General features: G+C 44.1%; 1 protein-coding gene across 2 annotated transcripts; it reads left to right on the top strand.

Annotated features, from left to right (window-relative positions):
• The first annotated feature begins 2,983 nt into the window (after positions 1-2,983).
• On the top strand, positions 2,984-24,777 carry HAPSTR1 (HUWE1 associated protein modifying stress responses). 2 transcript variants are annotated; one of them, XM_061474110.1, is made up of 4 exons: positions 2,985-3,442; positions 4,334-4,414; positions 8,512-8,787; positions 23,805-24,777. In XM_061474110.1, exons 1-4 carry the CDS (start codon positions 3,223-3,225, stop codon positions 24,047-24,049), a joined length of 822 nt encoding a protein of 273 aa, XP_061330094.1. In that variant the 5' UTR covers positions 2,985-3,222; the 3' UTR covers positions 24,050-24,777. The 2 variants fall into 2 exon arrangements, with proteins under 2 accessions (XP_061330095.1, XP_061330094.1); XM_061474111.1 differs by lacking the exon at positions 4,334-4,414 and having other exon boundaries at positions 2,984-3,442.
• Positions 24,778-24,871: the final 94 nt, after the last annotated feature.

Genomic DNA, 24,871 nt, shown 5'->3' with positions numbered 1-24,871 from the left:
GTTCTTTATTTATAGGGAGGAAAAATTATTTACTGAATCAGTATTGTTCAGAGGATGCAGGTACTAAGCTTCTTAGGAGGCATCAGGGAGAATAGTGTTTGTTGTATTAAGGGGGTTTTGCTCATGGGGGCTTTTGTTCCTTTTTCTTCTCTCCTTTGCTGCCTCCTCCCCACTTTACCCAAGAAAATTCAATCAATATTGTCTCCATTCTCCATTTAATGCCACTTCTCTGCCTGCAGGACTCCTTTGGTGCATTATCCTTCTTGTCCCAGAAAATGATTGACTCCTTTCCCAAGACCCTAACACCCTTTTTATCTTTGGGTGGCATAAAGAGGACTGTAGACCAAGGTAAAGTTCTTCCAACCATTCTATCGAAAATGACAGAAGTTTTCTAATTTTAAAATTCAGGAGTACTAGAAAGAAAATTAACTCTACCCCAGCCAACACCCGGACAGCATCCCAGTTCTCAGCTGTGCTAAGTCTCCCCACACTGTTATCTCAGAAACTGTGAATGGCCACTTCAAAACAATTGATACAGCTCCAACTGATACAGCTAACCACCCAACTTGGTGTAATGTGTCTAGAAAACAGCCCTCTTAAAATCTCAGCAGTTTTTATCAGCTGTAGGTGTTTCTGAGAACTCTGTGTAGCTGGGTTTGTCCAAGTTAAAAAAAGTTGGAAAGTTGGGGAAAGTGGGAAAGTTGGGTGCTACACTTCCCCCCAGGATTACCTAGTGATGCATTACAATTCCCTGCTTGATTTATACTGAATGGGAAGCAATCACAGCCAAGTTTCAGGACTGCATGCTTGACAAATCACACCGCCACATTGTATTGCAGTAACCCACTGTTTATTTCACAGTTGCCAACATTATGCAACTCTTCAGAAATATTCAGAAAAACAGATGTGTGATACACAAAATCCACAATAGCCGTGTCCCTTCCTACATCAAGCTCCATGCAGTAACTGCTGATCTCAGATCTTAGAGAGCATCTGTAAAGTCCACTATAGTTGATTTTTTTGCTCATCTTTTAACATGGGAGATTGATTAAGTATCCTATTTATGAAGTACTTGAATGCAATCCCATCACACATTCCCATTTGATGCCTTTCAATATTTAAACAATTTAAAAGGTTAAGGAATGAACGTTTCCAAGTTGCAGGTTTATAAAAAATCCTATTCGATACAGAAGATAGTTTCCTCTTCTGTTCGTTTTCCTTGAAACAGTTGCATAGAGAAAAATCCATGTTCCACCACAATTACTGGCCTACTGATCAATATATTATATACAAACCCAATTTTCATTTACTGTCAACATTTTTTTGAATTATGTATTCCTTTCTTTTATGTGTTATCTTTGTACATTCATAAAAGCCCAATAGCTTATACCTAGGAGCACTCCTAAGCCTGTTTAAGTTCATAATCCTAAACACGGACTGGACAGAGTTTTATCCATGCCTCTTTGTATGTGCATTAGTGTTATATGAAATACATATCAAAAGCTAGTGCCACAACTTCAGTTTAAGAATGTGTGCACAGAAGTACAAATCGTCTCATCCTTTCTACTCACCTGGAGTACCACAGCATAACCCACAAGCAGGAGGTCCCTAATAGTTAGTCTCAGTGGTCTACAAAATACCTGTGAAATACTTTTTCTGTTGTCCTTAGAGATAAACACCCCCCAGTGGTTCTAATTATTTCCTCATACCACCTCTTCCCCACGACATGAGTCTTAGACTGGGATTCCTGTACATTTAAGGAAGTTGTATGAAGATCCAAAACAGGAACAAGTATGGACTGAATAAAATAAAATAGATTGTCAAAGAAGGAAACAGTCCATAAAGCTTGTGTTTCTAACATCCAGTGTCTTTGTGAAGGATGCGTACACCAGGCTATCAGTTTATGTGTAATACCAATTTAATAATACGGAAGAGCTGATCTGAAACCCAGCTCTGCACACACAACAAACCACGGCATTGCACTCAAGACAGCAGATGCACAACCAGCTGCAGATATGTCCAGCCTTTTGCACTACAGCAACAAACCCCAACAGACTAAGGTCTTTTATAGAGTGGAAGGAATTAAGGTATTTTTTAGAGGAATAGGGGAATGTTAGGTGCTTGCCTGCTGGACGGGTACTTCCACAGCAGTTAATGGCTTGGCTCATATGGCGGCTTGGCTTTGATTGACAGGAGCAGTGTGGCTGGGGGAGCTCGGGAGACGATTTTTACAGGAGCGTTTCTAAGAGATCGTGAGGTAAATGAGTGCCTTGAACATGTGCAAAAAGCCGGTATTTCCATCTGTTTACTGAGATTTTTCCCGGTACGATGCAAATAGAAATGGTAACTAATGTAAGCGTAAGAATGGCAGCGACGGGATCGCAAGGGCTCGGGTCCCCAGTGCAGATCTCCCGGCCAACGCCGTGCACTTCCAAGCGCCGCCGCCATTTTCCCTCGGCCCTCTCGCCGTGGCCGCAAGCCGGGTGGAGGTAACACGTCCCGGGGGTGGCTCTGCCGCTCAGCGGTAGCGCGGCGGCCGCCGCCACCTCACGGGTTCTGGCCCCGACAGCTGCGGCTCGGGGGAAGCCCGAGGCGAGGCAACGCCTCACGCGCTTGGGGAAGGCCTCAGCGCTAAGATGGCAACACCGCCCTGCCCTGCCCCCGCGGCGGCCGTGACGGCGCTCCGGCCCCCAGCCAGCCACCCTGTACCCGCGACGACAGCGACCCTGGCGCGTCGGCCGGTGAGGGGCGCCGCCAGGCAGAGCAGCCGGCGGGCCCAGCGCATCACACCAGGGGGCGGGACCAGGCCGCGCCGAGGAAGAGAAGCCCACTGCGCCTGCGCCGAGCGGCCGACGACACTACGCATGGGTGTATGACAATTTTGCGGCCGGGTCCCCCATTCTGACGTCAGCATGATTGACGTGCTGGCTGTCCAATGAGAGCCGGAGGTGCCATTCAAATGAAGGGTGCCGGTGTAACAGCTGCCAATCGAATTTTGGGGGCGGTTTTTGGACGGGGGTAAGTTCCCGGGCGTTTCCGACGGGGTTTTACTGCGCTCGGGGCGGTGCCGACGCTTAGTGTGTTTAGAGCCGGCGGTCGAGCGTCGGTGCTCGGCGGTATGGGAGTGAGGTAGAGGTGGCCCAGCTGCGGAGATCAGGGGAGCGCGTCTGAGTGGCGGGGCCGAGCCTGCGCGGCGGCGAGGACTGCGGAGCCGGCCGGAGGATGGAGGACAAGAAGGAAGAAGGCGAGGCGGAGATCCAAGAGCACGGGCCCGAGCACTGGTTCAGCAAGTGGGAGAGGCAGTGCCTGGCTGAAGCTGAGCAGGAGGAGGCGTTGGCTCCGGAGCTGCAAGACGAGGAGGCGGCGCAGCCGGAGCACAAGCAGCAGAAGCTCTGGCACCTCTTCCAGAACTCGGCCACCGCTGTGGCGCAGCTCTACAAGGGTGAGCGTCGCGGGAGAGGTGGGGGGGGACGGACGGACGGGGTTTGGCGGGCGGTGGAGCCCGGGCGCGGTGCGCTCAGGGCTGAGGCCGGGCCCGGGGAGGTGACGGCGGGGTGGGCGCCACTGAGCCGCCGGTGGTGGGGTGGGAACGGGGCCGCGACGGCACAAAGGGGATGTGGCGGCCTGGGTAAAGGGAGGAGCGGGCTTCCGGCCTGGGGGCTCCGCGCCCGTCTATGGAGGCAGACGGGAAAACAAAATGGCGTGAGGGGGAGCCGCGGCCGCTGCTCGGACATCGCCCTTCGCGGCCTCTAGCGGGGCAGCCCAGGCCCAGGAACAGTTGGGCCGGCGATACCCGAGGGCTGGCTCTGGCGTTAGCCCGGCCTACCCCACCCCGGCTGGCACGGGAGGGCAAAGGCTGCCGGTGGGACTCGGCCCTGCACCGGAGGCCCCGGGGAAGCAAGTCGCCCCGGCTGAAAGCGGCCTCTTCGGGGGGCCGCGCCGGGAGGGCACTGGCCGGCGGGGGGAGCGCTGTGAATGCCAGGGGAGCGGCGGGCCTCGGGGACGGGGAGGGTGGGGACCGGCCGGGAAGCCCGGCCCTGCCGGCGGCGGCTCCCGACGCCCAGCCCAGGGAAGAGGCTCCGACAAAATGGCGAAGTGAGGGGCCGGCCCCATTGTGCCGTGGGGGCTGCGGGTGGGGGCCGCGCAGGCGGCTTCCCCGGCAGGCTGGGGACAACACTGCCGCCGGTCCTGGGCCCGGGCCGCTGCCGGCCCGCCCTTCTCGGCCCGGATCCCGAGTTGCCTTCCGAAGGTGGAACAAAATGGCGAAACCTAACATGGCCGTTCGGAGTTGGTGACTCCAAAATAAACAGCGTGTGTCCTTCCCTCCCTGCAGACCGGGTGTGCCAGCAGCCGGGGCTCTCCCTCTGGGTCCCCTTCCAGAACGCTGCCACTGCGGTCACCAACCTCTACAAAGGTAAGGGGCTGCCCTCCCCCTGCTGCCCTGGCAGCCCTCTCTGCTGAGCCGGGCCTGACTCTGCCTCCTGCCCCGGCTTACTCATAAGCAGGACCTGTTAATGTCTCTTATTCACCCTGATAAAATCTAAGCCGAGACTGCTTCCTGAATCTTGAAAGTTTTCCCTGGGCCCCTCTGGCTGACAGTGGTTGAATCTTTTCTGTTGTCTCATGTCAGTGACTAATAATTTAAAAGCTTTTTTACTTCATGAGTCTCAAAAGAGGATATTTATAATATGTGGTGCAGGGTTGTGAATTAAGGGAAGATGCAATAGTTTATTAGAGTACTGCGCTGTCCTGCATTTTGTATTTTTCATGGTGTAGTGAACCGTAGTTTAGGTTTAGTGTTTATAAAATTTTGTGTAGATGTATGTGACAAAGTTCTGTCATCTTGTAACAGTGTGGCTTCTTAAGTAAGCTTACTAGTCTAAGTGCTAGAATGTTGCTATGACTGTGGCCAGGGTGCCTGTAAGAAAGCAGTGTTAGCCAAAACTGTGGTAAGGGTGCACTCTGCATGTGGCTGTTCCATAGTGCGGTTTTCCTATGTGTTCCAATCTGTGAGTATCTGTTTCTGAGCCCTGCTTTTCTTTAGGTTGTCACAAGAATTCTTGTGTGCAGAGGAAACAGTGATTACTAGTGTGTTTAAAAAAAAAACACAACAAAAAAAACCCAACCCAAAACTGCATGGAAATGATATCTAGATCAGTGGAAGCTTAAATTGGCATGGTGTGATTCCCAATGTTAGCCTTCCATTTCTAGGAAAATAAAACTTTTTTTTTGAGTTGTAGGATGTTGTTTTTTTTTCTTGGTCTGTACAGCATTACCTATAGCTCCGTCTGCATCTTTCATTTGTCTCCAGTTTTCCCATTCTGGATTTGCTGTAAGCAGTTTAACTTAGTAATGTGCTTGTGATAGCTGAACAGGTTTCTAATAGATGAGAACAGAGCAAAGAAGAAATGTGGAGAAATGTGGATGCATAACCCTCTCTGACAGATATGACTTCTGTAGAAAGTGCATTTAAGTGTTGAGTGTATATTACAGGTCACATAAAGGGGTAGCATGTCATATAACAGGGTAGGCCTTGGCCTGAGGGAGTGGGTCACTAGATAGTGGTCTGGGACATGAGTCACTTGAGCATGGTGCTAGAGTAGCAGCAGGTAGTGTCAATAAATTGCCTGGAATAATTTTAGTATTATTTTTTTTTTTACAAATGGTATTGCACTTCCTTACAGCATCTTTACTACAAAGAATTAGGCTGTTTTTTCATTAAATAGTTTGATTACTTGTGCTATAGGCAAAACTAAACCTTATTTTTCTGCAGTGATGTGATTAACAGAAGAGTGTGTATGTGGTGACAGGGAAACTAGAATTTAAGTAGGAAGCTGTCTTTAGTCAGGTGTAATGTAATGCTTTAGAAAGCAACACCTGAAACAGATCTTTCCTTCAAGCAGACCTTTAGGTGCTGAAGTACCTCTGTTACTTAGAACTGCTGTCTTTCAATTCTACATTTCTGCTTCCAAATGGGTAGAAATTTGTTGAGAACACAGGTAGAATCAGCTAGATAGTGGCCTACCAGATAAGTTGAATTCTCTAAATGTGGTTTTGCCTTCCTTAGTGATGAACATGGCTCTTTGAAAATATTGTTTCTGACAAGCTCAGTAACATTTGTGTTTTGAAGGACTCTGTAAAAACACTGGAGAAGTAGTTGGTGTGGTAAACTAACCACAAACTGCCTCTTGCCCTGTCAGCTAGTTTCTGATCTGAGGAATGCTTGGATTTTTGAGGTGTCAAAATTCTTTACAACAAGAACTACATGAGGAGTAGTATGTAAGGATAATACCATGTCTTGAATGTCAGCTTTTTTTTTTTCATTCCTGAAAATAGATGAAAAAGCTTAATACCATGAGTGATACCATCCAAGTGACCACACTGAATAGGTCTTGGATCATGAATGGTTCTGATTGGTGCTGGTGGCTGCATTTAAAGATATTTGATTGTCTTCCAGATTGCACTGAATAAGTGAAGGCATGACATGTAATGCAAGATTCAGAATTTAAGGCCACTGTAGGAAGTCTTGGGTTTATGGTGGAATAAGAATTGTAAACCTGTAATTTACCTTATTTTTATATAAAACTGAATGTTTGCTAATGTCAATTTTCAGAATGTGTGTAGCTTGAATGCTTGTATTTTGCCAGCTTAACTTCTGTATACAAAGTAGCTGTAGCTTTTACCATAAAAATCTGTTTCCTAGAGTCATGATGCTTAAAACTTGCCCAGGCTGCATCAGCAGTCAGTGAGCTTGACCTCCTAACTAGTTAAGTCCTTTATAAGGCATTCTCATATACAAGAAAAGGAGGTTATTGTTGTAAAGCTGGGCTCCTAATCTCACAGAAGGACTTTCTCATTGTATTTCTGGAACTTGATTAAAGGAATATTGTCAGTTTTCATATTGGCTCCAAACTATTTAGGTAGCTTTTAGTGTGAGTGTATTAGAGTCTAAGCTTCTGTGGAGTATCAAATAGCTGGAGGAATGGTCTGTCATGTTGCCATTGCTTTCACAAGAATTAGCATTTGTAAATGTTCTAGCGTTTTGATTACACAGCAGCATAGGCAAAATACTCTTGGAGTGCTTAAAAGTACACTTAACAGGTTAGTTTCTCAGTGTACCTGTGTTGCTTATATTATAAACCCCCCCTGAAACTATCACTTTGAGATGGTTTTTCACTATGTTTTATGTTTGAAAGGCTGCTTTCTGCTAGTGTAGATTTTGGTCTCTTCTGTGGAGCATTGCAGTGGTGCCTTGGAACAGAAGACTAAAAATAGGACTTAACAATGATGATTTTCATGGTTTTTTTTTGGTCTGTGATAACCAGATTAGATAGGTAGGTCATTGTTCACCTGTAAACCAATAGCTTGGACAGCTGTTCTTAAATAAATCAAATATTTTTCTGGGCAAATGCCTCTTATGTTGGACTTCAGTTGGTAGAGCAGGTACATAAAAAGCTGTCTTAAATTGGCTCTCCCAGATTAACTATGGAAATAAAGTGGAATTGAAGTGGATATGTTGGTGTCTTTTAAAGGAGCAAGAGCAACATGGCAGTAATTATTATAAAACTAAAATAGCTGTTCACAAGGCTCTAAAACTTATGCTGAACAGGAAGGGCAGAGTTGAGTACATAATTGAGCCATACAGTTTGTCTGGCTTGTTGCTGTTGGCTGAAGTGTACTCAAGCTAGTACAATCTTCAGTACTTTGAAAGCAATGTTTTACGAGGCATTGAAGTATTTCTTGCAGACACAGTTGTCACTGATGTTACCAGTTATACTAATGGAGAATGGAATTGCATTTTGGAGAGGGATTAATTGCAAATAATGTGCTTAAAACTTCTGTATGTAAAATTTTCAATGGGGTCTAAGTGGGGAAGGAAACTGTTTAGCCTTCTTTTATAAATGGTATGTTACCTAATAAAAAGGCACTGGGGACACTTATGTTCTAACCAGTTTTAAAACTGTGTCCTCCAGTGAATTGTCTCTGCAGTTGAAATTCAGATGAAACTAGAAGAACTCTAGTTCTTCTACTAGAAACTAGAGAGGAACTCTAAAGAAGTCTGAGTTTCCTGAAAATTTTTTGCCTACCAGAATCAAAGCCATTATTTCTTTGTGGGGTTTCCTGGCTGTCCTGGTGCACTTTGTATGTCTCTTAAAGTGCATTGTGTTGATTTGAGTACCATCCTCAGACTGACAAACTCAAAGTATGGTTTTAGTGGCAATATAAGTGTCGTAAAAGGTGCTGTTGTACTGACCTGAAGTATGGTAAATGCAGTTTTGGTGGTGCTTAAGTTGCTGTTGACTTTCTGATTTGCAAAGGGGATGCAACTCTACCTAATACCCTTTTCAGGTTTCATAGCTAATTTGTTACAGCTAACCTGGTACTGTTACAATAACCTTTAGAAGAATTACTTCTTCCCCATGGTTGACAGGAGGCAGCGTCACTGGTATGTCATACTATATGTTGCTATATCTGTAACGCTGAAAACCTTTTTTTTTTGTCTCCTTGCAGAAAGTGTGGATGTCCATCAGCGAAGCTTTGATGTAGGAATTCAGATTGGCTATCAGCGTCGGAATAAGGATGTCTTAGCTTGGGTTAAAAAACGCAGAAGAACTATTCGTAGAGAAGACTTGATCAGCTTCCTATGTGGAAAAGTTCCTCCTCCAAGAAATTCTAGAGCTCCCCCAAGACTGACTGTAGTATCCCCTAATCGAGCTACTTCAACAGAAACTAGTTCATCTGTAGAGACTGATTTGCAACCCTTCCGTGAAGCCATAGCTCTGCATGGTAACAATATTTTTTTTTCTAATGCTACTTGGTTAAAATTTTGGGGGGCAGGTGGTTAAAGCATGTCTGGCTTGTGGCCATTGCTGGTTCCATATCATGTACCTGATGTTCCAGCTGAAGGTTTCATTCTCCTCGAGAATGAGTCAGTGTTGGCATGTATAAGGCATACTAGCTACTAAAAAGGCGCATATTCCAATATTTTGAATGAAGAAAAGATAAAAATGAGGTTTGGCTCTAATACTCTACAGCAGTGAACTCAACAGTTAAGTATCAACTCTTGGTAGTGTGTTTGAAGCTTGACCAGATTTGGCGTTTATACCAATGCTAAAGCAGATAGTATTTGGAAAATAATACTATGCTAGCAACTTGGTAAATGTTAGATTTGGCTAGTAGCAAGTAACTAGCAAATTTTTGTGAAGTTGGAGAGGGAATTTAATGTGTGAAGTGTCTGTCTCTGGGGTACTATACCTCACTGTTGTACGTTTGTTATTTGCTGGATATGTGGTGTTTAGCATTCTGCCTCAAGTACCCTAGAAAGGATACCTCACTTGCATGTCACTGCAGTAATTTAGTCCTGTTTAGAACTTGGTTCTAGTTCACTTTCAGGCTTAGGTGTCTTCCAGTGTTGTACTGAATTTCCTTCCTTGCCATCACCAACAACGATGGTGGTGTATCTCTTCTCCTTTTCAGATCTCAATATTCGGTAGCTTATTCTATATTGGACTATTACCTATTAGGAACATTTTTATCATTTGCTTAAATTGTTCCTGAGGTGAAATGAAGCAGCTCACCCATAGGGTTTATACCATGTAAAGTTCTAGAAGGTAGCAGAAAAAGTCAAACTATCTAGAAGTACTACTTATGAAACTTAAAGGAAACTTTTACTGTTTCAGTTTTGTGTGGGGTATGGAATTAATGAGTTAATTAGATGAGTGGATTCCTGAAAATGCAGTCTTTGCTTTTGCTGTGCTATGGTGGTTTCTCAAGATACATAAACCAGACACTGTTACTGTCTAGGTGACAGCCTAATTCTAGTTTTATTTGCTGGCTGCTCTGTTGCCATTTAAATCAAGCATGTTTCCACCTGGTCATGCTGTTTTTGGCAGTTTTCCTCCTCATATTGGAAGCTGGGTAGAGAATTCTGTGCACCAGTACTGCTTCTTCAGTAGGTAAAGCTAGTTTCATGTGAACTGCAGAAACAGGCTCTCACCTGATATATACACCCTCTTTAAAGTATCTTGCTTTCTGACAGTATGACTCTGGCATGCAGTTGGCTTTGTAACTGCAAAAGTTTACTCTCAGGTGGAAGTAAGCAAGTAGACTTGCTTCAGCACAGTGAGCTCTCAAGCAGAATAAACTCAGGCGTTTTTATTGGTAATATACCTCTCATGTACTGTTGTTTCTTAGCATCTACTTTGTATAGAGGTGGTTCATGGAAGTCATTTCTCTATACCTTGTGGTTCAAGACTCCCATGCTATAAAGTTTTCTTTCATATTTCATAACCTAATACAGGGTCGTTAGGACTGTAGGAAGTTCCCCACTCTGGCACTGCAGGGGCTAGAAGTGCACTCTTCCCCTCATCAGCTGGTGGACAAGATTAATGTCGGTCACCTTCTGAATTAAGTTCCCTTGGTATCTGTTTCAGTCTAGTCTTTGACACAGATGCTTTTGTGCTAAGCCTTTGGTAACTAGGCTTGTGCTTGACTTGGCTGTTTTTAGGTTATTGTCTACAATATCTACATTCATCCAGCTTCTCCCCCTCTTTATCATTAATGAAATCATGGATAATCTCCCAAACTATTCTATTTATCATAGGGCTTCTTGAAACTGTGTTTTGATTTTGAAACCTCGGTAGGATCTTCAGGTGTGTATAGATGAATGCCCTCTTTAGGGCTATGCTTATCTTCATTTCTGGCAGTGATTTGCTGCTTCTAGATACTGTGAGGATACAACCTGGTGATAGTGAGTGGCAGCCTCAGTAAGTAATCAGGCTTAAGGCTTTAAGGGGCACTTTGACTGGAATGTTTTGTGGCTTTTGTTTTGAGGCTTTGTTTTGTGCTGGTAGGGTACCTGTGGGAATGGTGTCACTTATTGGTAACATGGATGGGCTGGATTAGATTTAAGGGATAATACTAGGGTTTTGCTGCCCTGAGCAAGACTTCTTTTAATGAAGCAGGAGTAGGTGTGAATCTGTGACACCAAATAAAGCTTGGTGAAACCAGAGTTGGTTCATGCACTTCTCAAAATAAGACCATGGTGCTGCATTTGCTGATCTTGCTCTTTGGGAGAAATAACTAACAAATAAATAACATGTAAATTGTTGACAATCAAGTCTTAAAACTTTGATAGAAGCTGTAGTCACCAAGTAGTTAGTAACTATAATTCCTGGAATACACAGTTCTAGGTATATTTCCGTAGACAAAAGCATCAGAGAAGAGTACAGTCTGAAACAATCTGAAAAAATCTATCAGTACAATCTGAAAACTGTATGCTGCATTTGGAAAGAAATCTGTTAAGACTGGTTTCTTGGCCTTTTACCTCAAACATTATATCTGACCTATAATGTAGCTCTGTGAAGTAGCTGGCAGTTTAACCAAAGCTAGGGATTTTCAACCCAGTATTTAATCTTGTGATGTTATCATAGTCTTTGTGTGCTGTAAGGAAACTTCTCTATTGTTCTGCTTTCAAGACTTTTTATGGTAGATAAAAGTAAAATGATCACGACAAAACTATGTCAACACAAGAATGTTTAGGGTGTATGTGATCTACCTTTTCTTGAAACTGTGGCATGTATGCTGTGCAGCTGTTACTGAATACTTTACCTTAAGTGTGTACCTTAAAGGGTACTTGAGAGTGTGTTTTGGGGTTTAAGTAATCTCTTGAGAGTGTGAACTCTGGCAAATGTAAAAAAAAATAAAATCTTTGCCTTTAATATCAGCTTTGTTGTTGTACTGATTGGTAACCTTTGAAACAGAATTGGTGGAAACTTGAAGTATGGATACCTGAATTAAAGGCTTCAAGAGAAGCTGAGTAGCTAGCTCAAGATAATAAATTCTTTCTGAAACTTGAGCAATTCTGCACCTGATGATGCAGAATTTAAAGAATTGGATGTTAAGTATGAGACATTTTAAGATGTGGTAGAAGACAAATACCTTTATTGTTTATCATCACAGAGTCAAGTTTTTAACTTTCACCATTCCCGAATATGTAATTGGAGTTAGCATGGATACGGGTGTATTTTTGCCTACTATTTAGATGTGTATTGCCATATCCAGTTCTGTAGGAGAAGACTTTCAAATGACCGAATTGCATCAAACTGAGCTAAAGAGGCATAAGATTCCCAAAAGCTGGTGTGTGCCAGGTCACTTGCTGCCGTCTGTAGCCAATATATGAAGGCTTGCTGTGCTGGTAGCTGTGCACAGTCCATGTTTGAAATAATGCTTTGGCCTTTTACTTTAGGGTGTGCTCCATGTTTTAGAAATGATTCTCCCAAGTGTAAGAGGAGAAAAATGCCATGATTTGAGTAAGGGGAAGAAGCAAGCTTGGGAATGCAATGCTGAAATATATTAGATGTGAACATTCTTAACTTCAAATTAAATGAATGGGCAACACCACAGTGAAGGGAGTGTTAAGGTGGTGGTGGTGTTTGTTTTTTTTTTTTGGTAGCGTTTTTTTGGTGGGTTTGTTTTTTTGGTCCTTAGATTTAATGTTGCTGTGTATCATTCATGTGATTCAGTCTCTTTGGAATGGGAGAAGCCCTTGCTCTAGCCTGTAAGAGTGTGGCTTGGCCCTTTTAAAGAACCTTTGATTTCCATTAGGCCTCTTTATTCTCAAAGTATTAAACTGCAATGTAAGACATCAGCAGTTGTTACCAGGGTGGAGAAGCAGCACTTGGTAGAAGAGGGGATGGGAGAACAGAGTTCAACTTGCTTTGAGAAAGTTTAAGCTAAAGGGTGTATGTGTGTGTGTACAGCTATCGTAGTTGCAGTGTTGGTAGGTACTGCTGAACTTGCTCTTTGAGCAGTAATGTGAAAGGGCAAGTATAAGACAGGAGCGACAAGGATCTCTTTGCATGCTGTGTTGTAGCTATCTGAGGTTACCTAATTCCTGCTTCAGTCACACTTAAATGTGAATGGGTGTCCTGGGTTCAGCAGTAGCAGTCATGCTTCTCCTTTGTGGTAGCTGGTGCAGTGCTGTGTTTTGACTTCCAGCCTGGGAACAGTGCTGGTGATACCGATGTTTTTGGTTGTTGCTAAGTGATGTTTACCCTGACCAAGGACTTTGTGAGGCTCATGCTCTGCCAGGGAGGAGGGGAAGCCGTGAGAAAGCAGAGACGGGGTGCCTGACCCAGGCGAGCCAAAGAGGTATTCCATACCACAGCATGTCATGCCTGGGGTGGGGGGTAACTGGGAGTTACCCGGAAGTACACGGGCTTCCGGGTGGGACTCGTTTCTTGGCCGGTGGTATCGTATTCTCTTCCCTTGTTATTTTCTCTTATTGTTGTCGTTGGTGTTAGCGGTGGTGATTTGTGTTGTACATTGGTTGCTGGACTGTTCTTGTCTCAACCTGTGGGAGTTGCACTCTTTTGATCCTCCTCCCCGTTCCTCCGGGAGTGGGGAAGGGGAGGGCCTTGTGGTGGGTGTGGGGCCCTCGATTGCTTTCAGCCCAGCACCCCTCACTGGGAGTGAGTGAACAAGCTGTCTGGCTAGGGTTTAAACCACGACAGTTTTTTTTTTTGGCACTCAGTGTGGGGCCCGAGGGGTTGAGATAACAATAGATCTGACCGGATTAATAGTCACTCATCACAATGCTGATTTATTGGCTCTCAAGGTTGTTCCTCTTGATCTCACAGTTTCAGTATATTGTATCTTACTTCCATCCGGTATTTGCTGTATTAGTGTTTTTCAAGTGTGGGGCTTGGGCTAAGGTTTTTGTCTCATTGTACTTTATCGTAATGACTTGTAATACAATAGAATCATTGATCATGAAACTGATCTGGCTTATGTTCCCAGGGTGGTCACCACCTTTATACTTTGGGAGGTATATAATAGAAGTGCTTAGCAATTACACATCTTTTTTCTCCTTCTCAGGTTCAGCACCTGAGAAGGAGACATCCTTTTACCCTCCCAGTCCTCCCCCCAGACCATTTACATTTGAGAGTTTTGAAGTTTTGAATGACCTTTTAATGCTATTGAGACTTGTTTGCTGATAGTGATGGGAATCACCATGCTAGCACGTGTACAGAGTGTGTTTTGCCCACGACTGATTTCAAGACTTAAGCAGAGTCAGGTTTGAGTCTTGTCTGGGGTCAAACAATGATGTAGGAGGACCAAGAGATTTTCCCTGAGGATGGACAGTCATGAGTGGCAGGGCGTGTGGGATAGTATGGGCAAGTATCTAGGTCAGTGGACTCCTCCAGTACTTTGGAATTTCACTACTGAACAACTGCGAAGTCCAGAAGAATTAGTAAAACACTTAAATGAGGTGTGTGGTCATTCTGGCCATATCAGAGATGGAGAAATCATGGCAACGTGCTGGGGCTTGGCCTATGCTTACAGGGCCTTGTTCAACACTCTCCAGCACCTTCAAAAGGAAAAGAAATGTCAGTGGATCTGAGGGCAAAGCAACAGTCAGCGCAGCTACTCCAGCTCCAAGCACAGCAGCTTTACCACCCCCAGAGACAAGTATAGTCGCTACTCAAACTTTGGCTGCAATGAACAGTGCAGCTACCCCAGTGGCAAGTACAGCAGCTGCTCAAACTTTGACTGCAACAGACAGTGTGGTTACCCCAGCTCCAAGCACAGCAGCTACACCACCCCCAGCAACAAGTACAGTTGCTACTCAAACCACAGTGATAATCACTGCAGCCAAACCAGAGGACCAATTCGTACCAATATCGGTTGCCCCTGTATGCAAGAGAACAAGCAAAAAAAGAGCCAAGAAGGGTGAAGCAAGATGAAGAAACAATGAATTAACCACCTGGTCTAGCATCTGATTGGGAGTCATCATCACATGATGAAGAAGAAGAAGAGGAAGAGGTAACTTCTCGACCTCGGTCCTCAACTGAGCTACAGAATATGTGAAAAGATTTTACCCATCAACCAGGGGAGCACATCATCACCTGGTTACTCCGATGCTGGGACAGTGGGGCCGATGGTCACGAGCTAGTAGGTACAGAAGCCAGGCACCTGGGATCACTTGCTAGAGAAGGGGGAATTGACAAAGCAATTGCAAGAGAGAAAAAGTCCCTCAGTCTTTGGAGGTGGCTCTTGGCAGCTGTGAAAGAAAGGTTTCCATACAAGGATGATGTTATGAGTCGTTCGGCCAAGTGGACTACTATAGACAAAGGTATCCAGTCTCTGAGGGAGTCAGCCGTCGTAGAGATGATCTATCACATCAAGCTGAATAACGGGGATACACCCATAGATCCAGATGAAGTTGAATGTACATGACCCATGTGGCAAAAACTTACACGGAATGCACTGTCATCATATGCCCATTCATTGGCAACAGTAACCTGGAATGACATAGTACTACTAACAGTGGATGAAATGGTTCATAAACTCTGAGAATTCGAAGACAATCTCACCCCTTCCATCATCTCAGCTGTGGAAAAACTGTCCCAGGACCTCAAACAATTGAGGGACGATCTGTCCGATTTATCCAGCTCCTCACATGTACCAACACACGTCTCAGCTATTAACAGAAGGAGTCCTATTGTTCAAGAGAGGAGATACAGGAGGTATACACCATGGGCTACCCTATGGTTTTACGTGTGGGATGGAAAACCTACTTCAGCTTTGGAGGAGCGGGTGAGTGAAATAAAGAGGGGAGCAAGGGCCAAGACTGATCATCCCATGAGAGCTACAGCTTCAGTCTCTGGTGAGCAGTTTCCCAGATGGAGTGGAAGAGCTGATTTTACTCCAGCTCCTGTGATAACAAAGAATAATCCCTTTTACCACGACTTAAATGTCCAATGCTGTGATGACCATTAGAGGGGCCCTGCCTCCAGCCAGGTGGAGGTAGGGGACAGTCTGATTTACTGGACTGTAAATCAGATGGCCTGGCACATCAGTCCCACAGAGAAGTATAAGGCTCTAGTAGATACCCATGCACAGTGAACCCTGATGCCATCAAGCTGTCAAGGGGTGGAATCCATCTATATTTCTGGAGTGACAGGAGGATCCCAAGAGTTGACTGTGCTGGAGGCTGAAATCAGCCTGACTGGGAGGGAATGGCAAAAGCACCCTATTGTGACTGGTCCAGAGGCTCCATGCATCCTCGGCATAGACTACCTCAAGAGAGGGTACTTCAAAGACCCAAAAGGGTACCAATGGGCTTTTGGTATTGCTGCTTTGGAGACTGAGAAAATTGAGCAGCTGTCCACCTTGCCTCATCTCTCAGAGGATCCTTCTGTTGTGGGGTTGCTGAAAGTGGAAGAACAAGAGCCAATTGCAACCACAGCAGTGCACCGGCGGCAATATCGCACCAACCGAGGCTCGCTGATTCCTATCCGTCAGCTGATCCGTAGACTGGAGAGTCAGGGGGTGATCAGCAGGACCCGCTCACCCTTCAATAGCCCCATATGGCCAGTGCGAAAGTCTAATGGAGAATGGAGACTAACAGTAGACTATCGTGGCCTGAATGAAGTCACACCACCCTTGAGTGCTGCCGTACCGGACATGCTAGAACTTCAGTATGAACTAGAGTCAAAGGCAGCCAAGTGGTATGCCATGATTGATATTGCCAATGCATTTTTCTCCATTCCTTTGGCAGCAGAGTGCAGGCCACAGTTTGCTTTTACTTGGAGGGGTGTCCAGTTCACTTGGAACCAACTGCCCCAGGGGTGGAAACACAGCCCTGCCATTTGCCATGGACTGATCCAGACTGCACTGGAACAGGGGGCAAGCTCCATAACGCCTGCAGTACATTGATGACATTATTGTGTGGGGCAATACAATGGAAGAAGTCTTTGAGAAAGGGAGGAAAATAATCCAAATTCTGCTGAAAGCTGGTTTTGCCATAAAACGGAGTAAGGTCAAGGGACCTGCACAGGAGATTCAATTTTTAGGAATAAAATGGCAAGATGGATGTAGACAGATCCCCACAGATGTGATCAACAAGATAACAGCAATGTCTCCTCCAACTAGTAAGAAAGAAACGCAAGCTTTCTTGGGTGCAGTGGGGTTCTGGAGAATGCACATCCCAAATTACAGTTCGATTGAAAGCTCGCTCTGTCATGTGACCCGGAAGAAGAATGATTTTAAATGGGGCCCTGAGCAGCAACAAGCCTTTGAGCAAATTAAACGCGAGATAGTTCATGCAGTAGCCCTTGGACCAGTCTGGACCGGGCCAGATGTAAAAAATGTACTGTACACTGCAGCTGGGGAGAACGGTCCTACCTGGAGCCTCTGGCAGAAAGCTCCAGGGGAGACTCGAGGTCGACCCCTCGGCTTTTGGAGTCGGGGATACAAAGGATCTGAGGCCAGCTATACCCCAACTGAGAAAGAGATACTGGCAGCGTATGAAGGGGTTCGAGCTGCTTCGGAAGTGATTGGCACTGAAGCACAGCTCCTCCTGGCACCCCGGTTGCCCGTGCTGGGATGGATGTTCAAAGGCAGGGTCTCCTCTACACATCATGCAACTGATGCTACATGGAGTAAATGGGCTGCATTAATTACACAACAAACTCGAATAGGAAATCTCAGTCGTCCAGGCATTCTGGAAGTCATCATGGACTGGCCAGAGGGCAAAGATTTCGAATATCACCAGAGGAGGAGGCAGTGCGTGCTGAAGAGGCCCCACCATATAATAAACTGTCAGAAAGTGAGAAGCAGTATGCCTTGTTTACTGATGGGTCCTGCTGTATTGTGGGAAAGCATCAGAGATGGAAGGCAGCTGTATGGAGTCCTGGATGACAAGTTGCAGAACTGCTGAAGGAGAGGGTGAATCGGGTCAGTTTGCTGAGGTGAAAGCCATCCATCTGGCCCTGGACATTGCTGAACGAGAAAAGTGGCCAGTACTTTATCTCTGTACTGACTCATGGATGGTGGCAAATGCCCTGTGGGGGTGGTTGAAGCAATGGAAGCAGAGCAACTGGCAACGCAGAGGTAAACCCATCTGGGCTGCGGCACTGTGGAAAGATATTGCTGCCCGGGTGTAGAACCTGGTGGTGAAGGTACGTCATGTAGATGCCCATGTACCCAAGAGTCGGGCCACTGAGGAACACCAGAATAACCAACAAGTGGATAAAGCGGCTAAGATTGAAGTGGCTCAGATGGACTTAGATTGGCAACATAAAGGTGAATTATTTTTGGCCCGGTGGGCCCATGACACTTCAGGCCATCAGGGCAGAGATGCAACATATAGATGGGCCTGTGACCGAGGGGTGGACTTAACAATGGACACTATTGCCCAGGTTATTCATGAGTGTGAAACATGTGCTGCAATTAAACAAGCCAAGCGGTTAAAGCCTCTTTGGCATGGAGGACGATGGTTGAAGTATAAATATGGGGAGGCCTGGGAGATTGACTATATCACACTGCCACCAACCCGCCAAGGCAAGCGCCATGTGCTTACCATGGTGGAAGCAACCACCGGGTGGCTGGAAACATACGCTGTGCCCTATGCCACTGCCTGGAACACTATCCTGGGCCTTGAGAAACACATTTTGTGGCGACACGGCACCCCAGAGAGAATTGAGTAAGACAATGGGACTCATTTCTGGAATAACCTTACTGATATTTCTGCCAAAGAGCATGGCATTGAGTGGGTATATCACATCCCCTACCATGCACCAGCCTCTGGGAAAATCGAACGGTACAATGGGCTGTTAAAAACTACACTGAGAGCAATGGGTGAGGGAACTTTCAAACATTGGGGTACACATTTACCAAAGGCCACCTGGTTGGTCAACACCAGAGGATCTGCCAACAGGGCTGGCCCAGCCCAGTCAGAACTTTTACATATTGTAGAGGGGGACAAAGTTCCCGTGGTGCATATGAAGAATTTGCTGGGGAAGACAGTCTGGGTTATTCCTGCTTCAGGTAAAGGCAAACCCACTCGTGGGATTGCTTTTGCTCAGGGACCTGGATATACTTGGTGGGTAATGCGGGAAGATGGGGAAGTCCGATGTATACCTCAAGGGGATTTGATTTTAGGGGAAAACGGCCAACGAACTTAATTGTATGCTCTTGCCTGCTGTGTAATACTTTTATAGCTCATCAAATAGATGCCTCCAGGTCACCAGCGACTAGCCCTGACTTCCCTGCAACCATCATCCCAACAGAGAATGAACTTTGATAGAACCGGATGAGTTCTGCAGTAAAGGAACGACCAGCATCAGCAGGCAACGATCCAATACTGCACACAGCCTTTCCTGCCCTGAAAGATTGTTACAAGAGATGGAACCTGACATCATGGACTGAATGGACTCGGCAGCATTATAGGGATTGGTCCATGCAGTAAGAAAATGATCTCTTTCTCTTGGTCTGTGTGTATATGGATGTATATATGTGGGAGAGCGATGGTGTATTGAAAATGTGGGATCTGAGCATGATGTGAATGGTATGGAATAAGGGGTGGATAATGTCCTGGGTTCAGCAGTAGCAGTCATGTTTCTCCTTCATGGTAGCTGGTGCAGTGCTGTGTTTTGACTTCCAGCTTGGGAACAGTGCTGGTGATACCGATGTTTTTGGTTGTTGCTAAGTGATGTTTACCCTGACCAAGGACTTTGTGAGGCTCGTGCTCTGCCAGGGAGGAGGGGAAGCCATGAGGAAGAAGAGACAGGGCACCTGACCCAGGCTAGCCAAAGAGGTATTCCATACCACAGCACGTCATGCCTGGGGTGGGGGGTACCTGGGAGTTACCCGGAAGGACACGGGCTTCTGGGTGGGACTCGTTTCTTGGCCAGTGGTATTGTATTCCCTTCCCTTGTTATTTTCTCTTATTGTTGTTGTTGGTAGTAGCGGTGGTGATTTGTGTTGTACACTGGTTGCTGGACTGTTCCTGTCTCAACCTGTGGGAGTTGCACTCTTTTGATCCTCCTCCCTGTCCCTCCTGGAGTGGGGAAGGGGAGAGCCCTGTGGTGGGGGGTGGGGCCCTCGATTGCTCTCAGCCCGGCACCACCCAATGGGAGTGAGTGAACAAGCTGTCTGGCTAGGGTTTAAACCACGACAATGGGTTTTGATACATCCTGATTAAAACTTCTGGAAAACAATAGGTAATGCTGTTACTATACTGAACAGTAGTTATGCCATATCTTATTTGGTGGTAGTGGCCTGAATAGCCATATCCATTATGAATTACAGTGCATATAAAATACTACTTGCAGTTTATTAGGCCAGTATTGATAAACCTGCTAATGTTGGCAGCTTTATCTACCTTAAGTATTTCATACTCCATAAAACAGACTTTTAGCCAAGCATTGGAATAACTTGATACTTTTTGGAGAGTACTTAGTTACAAATTAGCTATTATTGGTCATAGTGTATAAACTGCAGCTTTTCCTGCTAGTATTGTAATGACTTAGAATGTAGCTTCACATAAAAACAGTGCTTTGTGAAATTATTGGCTGTGAATTCCATATTGTTGATGATTGAAAGATATGGCAGGAATGAGAATACTGCAGAATATTTCAGATATGCCCTCCACTTCAGTCCTTTGAAGTTTGAAGAGAGTGCCATGTGTCTCTCTTGAAGGCCTCTAGTAAAAAAGGAAAGCACCACATGGCAAGATCTCCTTTAAAAAGGAGTGTGAGGCTTAAGAGGTGGTCATGAGTTCTATTTAAGTAGCTGTTTGAATCTCTATACTGTTGTATAGACAACTGATGTGCCTGTGATTAGGTCATTTAATCATGATACAGAAATTTGAGGTTATGAAATAGTGTTGCCAACAGTCATCTTACTATTTCCTAGTATCTACTTCTGCTTGATTTACTGCTTTAAATGGTTTAAATACTTTGGGAAGAGGACTGAGTACACTGAAAACTTGAAACTCTGAATAATTCACAGTAAATGGGTCTTTGAGGATTCTTCTTTGCATTACAACAATTTTCCAAGAAAAAATGAACTGTGGATCACAGTTCCTGAAAGATGCTTCCTGTCAACAAAAGTAGATCTTCTCAATTGCATTGCTGAGTGTCTTCAAAGATGTTGTTTCCATGAAGTGGCAATTTGGTATCTCAGTGCATGCCTTGAATTTTCCTTCAGAGTCTTCCATGTTAGCTTGATTACCCCATCCTAAACTGATCCAAATGTTTCGTTTGACAGTTCTGCTCTCTTGGATTGATGTGTAGTGCTGTGAAATATGGTTAACTGCCGGTAACTGATACCAAATTGTCACTCAGTCTGTTAGCATACTTGGTAATGACTGTTACTCACTACTTCAGTATTAAGTGCCTATATGAGATGCAAGATTAAACTGCAACTGGAAGTCCATGTACTGATACAATTTTCTTGCACTCCTATCTCAGTAATATTTCAAAGCTCCTCTGCTTCTGATACGAGGTTTGATGGAAGACTTGAACTTCTTGATTATCTCCTGAAGGTTGTTTGTATTTAAATATAGTCATTCAATATTTCCTAAATATTGAAAAGTCAATGCCTGCTTGAGGCATTGCTTGTGAACCTTACAGCTTGTTTAAGAATATGCTGTAGCATTTTACAGATACATCTTTTAATTCTAGCTTTATCTACTATTTAAAAAAAATGCTTGTTATTGAAAAGGGTTTACTTCAACATAGTTATTGAGTGATGCCAAAAAATGTATTCTCACATGGCATTTCAATTTTGGGGTTTGTTTTGAATATTGCTTCTCTCCTTACTTGGGCAACAGACATAATGCAAAGATGTCCTGATGGAACTCGGTATATTAGCCATTTGTTTATGCGTTATGTAAGAGTAAATGACTGGTAAGTAGTGTAAATAGTTGATTCTCAGTGGAAGTACAATGCTAAACTTGTGTCCAGAGCTTGGAATAATAAGGTGGGGGAAATTTCTGCAGTCAATTTGGATTTGAAACTTCCGGTGTGCTGTGTTTTTCTGCCATTTAAATGTGAAGGATAAATAGTTTTTTCTAATGTATGTTGTGCCTGTTGAAGTGGAACTTGCTGTTGTCTTTAAATTGTGAAGTGATTTTTGCATGCTGGTGGCCTGTCCCAGCTGTAGTCTCAGAATTATATATTTGATCATACATCTGTGTCATCAGTTGGCTTTACTTTCTTTGGTAGATGTATAGGAACCTCTTTTCCTAATGGTTTTGAGTTTAAGCTTGACTTTAATCCTGGGAGTGCTAGAACAAACCTTGTTTCTGAATTACCTTTTCACTAAGACAGCTTCTGCTGTTCAAATACTTTCTGCTGTTAATGAAAGGTGATTTTAATGTTAAAATCTGCAGGGTCCCTGTGAAACTTAAAACCATGCCTCTGAGTTGTTGGGACACCACTTAGAACTGTAAGCAAAAAGCTCTAAGGGAAGCATCAGTGACGTGTGGCTGGTTCTGCTAGTGGTTGTACAATGCCCAATCATAGCCTGTGCTGTTACAAGATCTAAGCTTCAAATGTTCTTTCAACAGTGATACAGGTTGGCCTGTTCTATCCTGACTTGTAATGTAACCTGACATTGCTGCAGATGGTTTTAGAATGTACCTTCTATTTGATGTTTCTAGCAACTGATCTAATAGCTCTAGTAGTCCTCTCTTCACAGAGCCTCTGAAGAGGCTTATTTGGCCTGCCAGTCGCTGATAGGTTAAGCTTTACTTGTCAGCATGTGAGTTCTGGCTACTGCCTTGACTATATATGAAGTTATGTATTAAATGGTTTTGCAAACAGGGTGTATGGTGGCTGGACAGAGGTATAGAATATTTGAGACTGGAGAGAACGTTGGGGCTCATGATTTTGAAAGTTACTGAGGCAAATCTTGAACAGCTTAACATTCACTTGTTCTTTTTGCTAGAAAAATACACAGATGTAGATCTTGTTGCGCTCTTCATCTTTTTGTGTGACTTGTGCTTGACACTAGCTTTGATAGTTTATTTCTAAGGCCAACAGATGCTCTTGTACTTTCCTTATACTACTCAGATTTGAAGCAGTTATGACAGCAAAGATGTTTGTCTCACCTCTGAGCTCCTGTGTTCCTACAAATAGAGCCTGAATTCCAGTTTGACAAGAGTTGTTATGCTTTCATATGTTAGCCTTTACTGAATTTTAGTGTCCTACTGTTGCACAGTTGTAATAGCAACATTGCAGAAGATGAAGTATGTAGTATGAAATTCATTATTTTCTTGTTTATAGCCTTATTTCTACATGAAACAAACTTCTCTTTTAGTTAAACACTTTGATAATCTGAATTCAAACTGAAGTATTTGCAGGGTACCTGTGACAAGTGTTTTGGAACAACCTGTCAATAGTAAATTTGGGGGATTGTCTCATTGGCTTGTTTAAGTGCTCTTCTGAATTCTAGTAATACTAATGTCTTGGCTGATAGTGTTAGCCATGAAATAAAGCTTTAACTTACAAACTAGCTCTTGTGTACCTGTCAGATCTGTCACACTGCATTTTTCTTTAGACCTAGTGACTGAGGCAGTGAAAGGGAGCAGAGTGGTGGTGGTTGAAACAAGACCAAATCAGGTCAACCTGGATATCCTTGGTAGGGGGTTTTCCTTCTGTGTAACTACTGGTCTAGTGTTTTACATTGAAGTGGTCTGCTCTGAGTATGTACACATTTTGAACAGCATGTCATGTTTATGAAGCTAGCATTTGTTACAATGTGCTGTTACAACTTGGTGTATAAGCTTATCTTAATGTCATAAGAAGCAGTTCTGGTAATTGTTATACTTAAATGGATTAAAAGCTGGGAAGGTATGGTCTGGACTATGAGGAAGTGTGGCACAAATAGTAGGATGAAGTGCCTTTAACTTACCTCTAGAAGTCAGATAAGTGTCATCCCTTCTGCCACACATGGGAAACTAACTTTTCTTTACTATCTGACCTAAATCCTTCCTCTTTTTTTCTCCCTAGGTCTCAGTGGTGCAATGGCTAGTATAAGTGTTCGCTCAAGTACCCCAGGCTCACCCACTCACGTAAGCAGTGGCTCCAATGCTAGTCGAAGGAGAAATGGACTTCATGATGTTGATTTGAACACTTTCATATCAGAAGAAATGGCACTCCACTTGGACAATGGTGGAACTAGAAAGCGTACCTCAGCCCAGTGTGGCGATGTCATTACAGACTCACCAACTCATAAACGCAACAGAATGATCTAAACTGCAAAAACTTCAAACCCACCATGCTGCTTGAAAGCCACTTGATCCTCAGAGTACTATTGAAAAGGAAACATGAGGCCATCTTTCCATATTCACTGTTTAAGACAAATGAATTCAATAATTGCCATAAAGGAAATTTTAGATATTACATTAGATGCCTCTTGTAACTGCAGCTTTCTTAAAATATATTCTTAGCAGAGGACATCAGATATTGTGTAGTAGTTAGCAAGATCATCATAGGCAAACATGTATCCTGTTCCAAGGCTAAAAGTGACCTTACTTGTATTCTTAAAGGGAAAGGAAATTTCAGATGTTTATTTGGTTATAAAATGCTTTTTTTTTTGTCCTTTATTTCTTGCTGTGTTATTAGCTTAAACAGTATTGCCAGTTTGACTGAAATTGTCTACAACATGACTTGGCATCTTTGTCAAAACTGCAGGCTTCCATTTTTGCAGCACTACCACGCACCTAGTTTCTATATAGTAACAGTGTGCAAGTTATAAATATTGGACTGTACCCTTTTTAGTTTTAAAAGCAGTTGATAACTGGTTATTGTGTGATAATGTTAAGAGGTGCTATGATGGTCATGCAATTAATACTTAATATTGACTCAATACAAGGATTCACTTTGTGTGTTCTAGTGCTCTGAAGTAGCAATATTAAACTTTTCCCCAATTAACTTCATAGGCTTTTAATTTGGTTTAATAAAATATATGTACTTATTGGTATTATCCTTGTGGTAATCTTAAAACAGTGCAGACTGCACCAGTGCAGACCTAAGTTTAGAGAAGGATGTCCTGTAATTGGAAAATAGGCTTTTCT

This window comes from Pezoporus flaviventris, unplaced genomic scaffold (assembly GCF_033815535.1).
Source record: "Pezoporus flaviventris isolate CSIRO_AGI_PZ_B2104156 unplaced genomic scaffold, CSIRO_AGI_Pfla_v1 ptg000078l, whole genome shotgun sequence".
Taxonomy (NCBI): domain Eukaryota; kingdom Metazoa; phylum Chordata; class Aves; order Psittaciformes; family Psittacidae; genus Pezoporus; species Pezoporus flaviventris.
The sequence above is the reverse complement of the archived record's forward strand: the minus strand, read 5'-3'. Positions and strand labels throughout refer to the sequence as shown.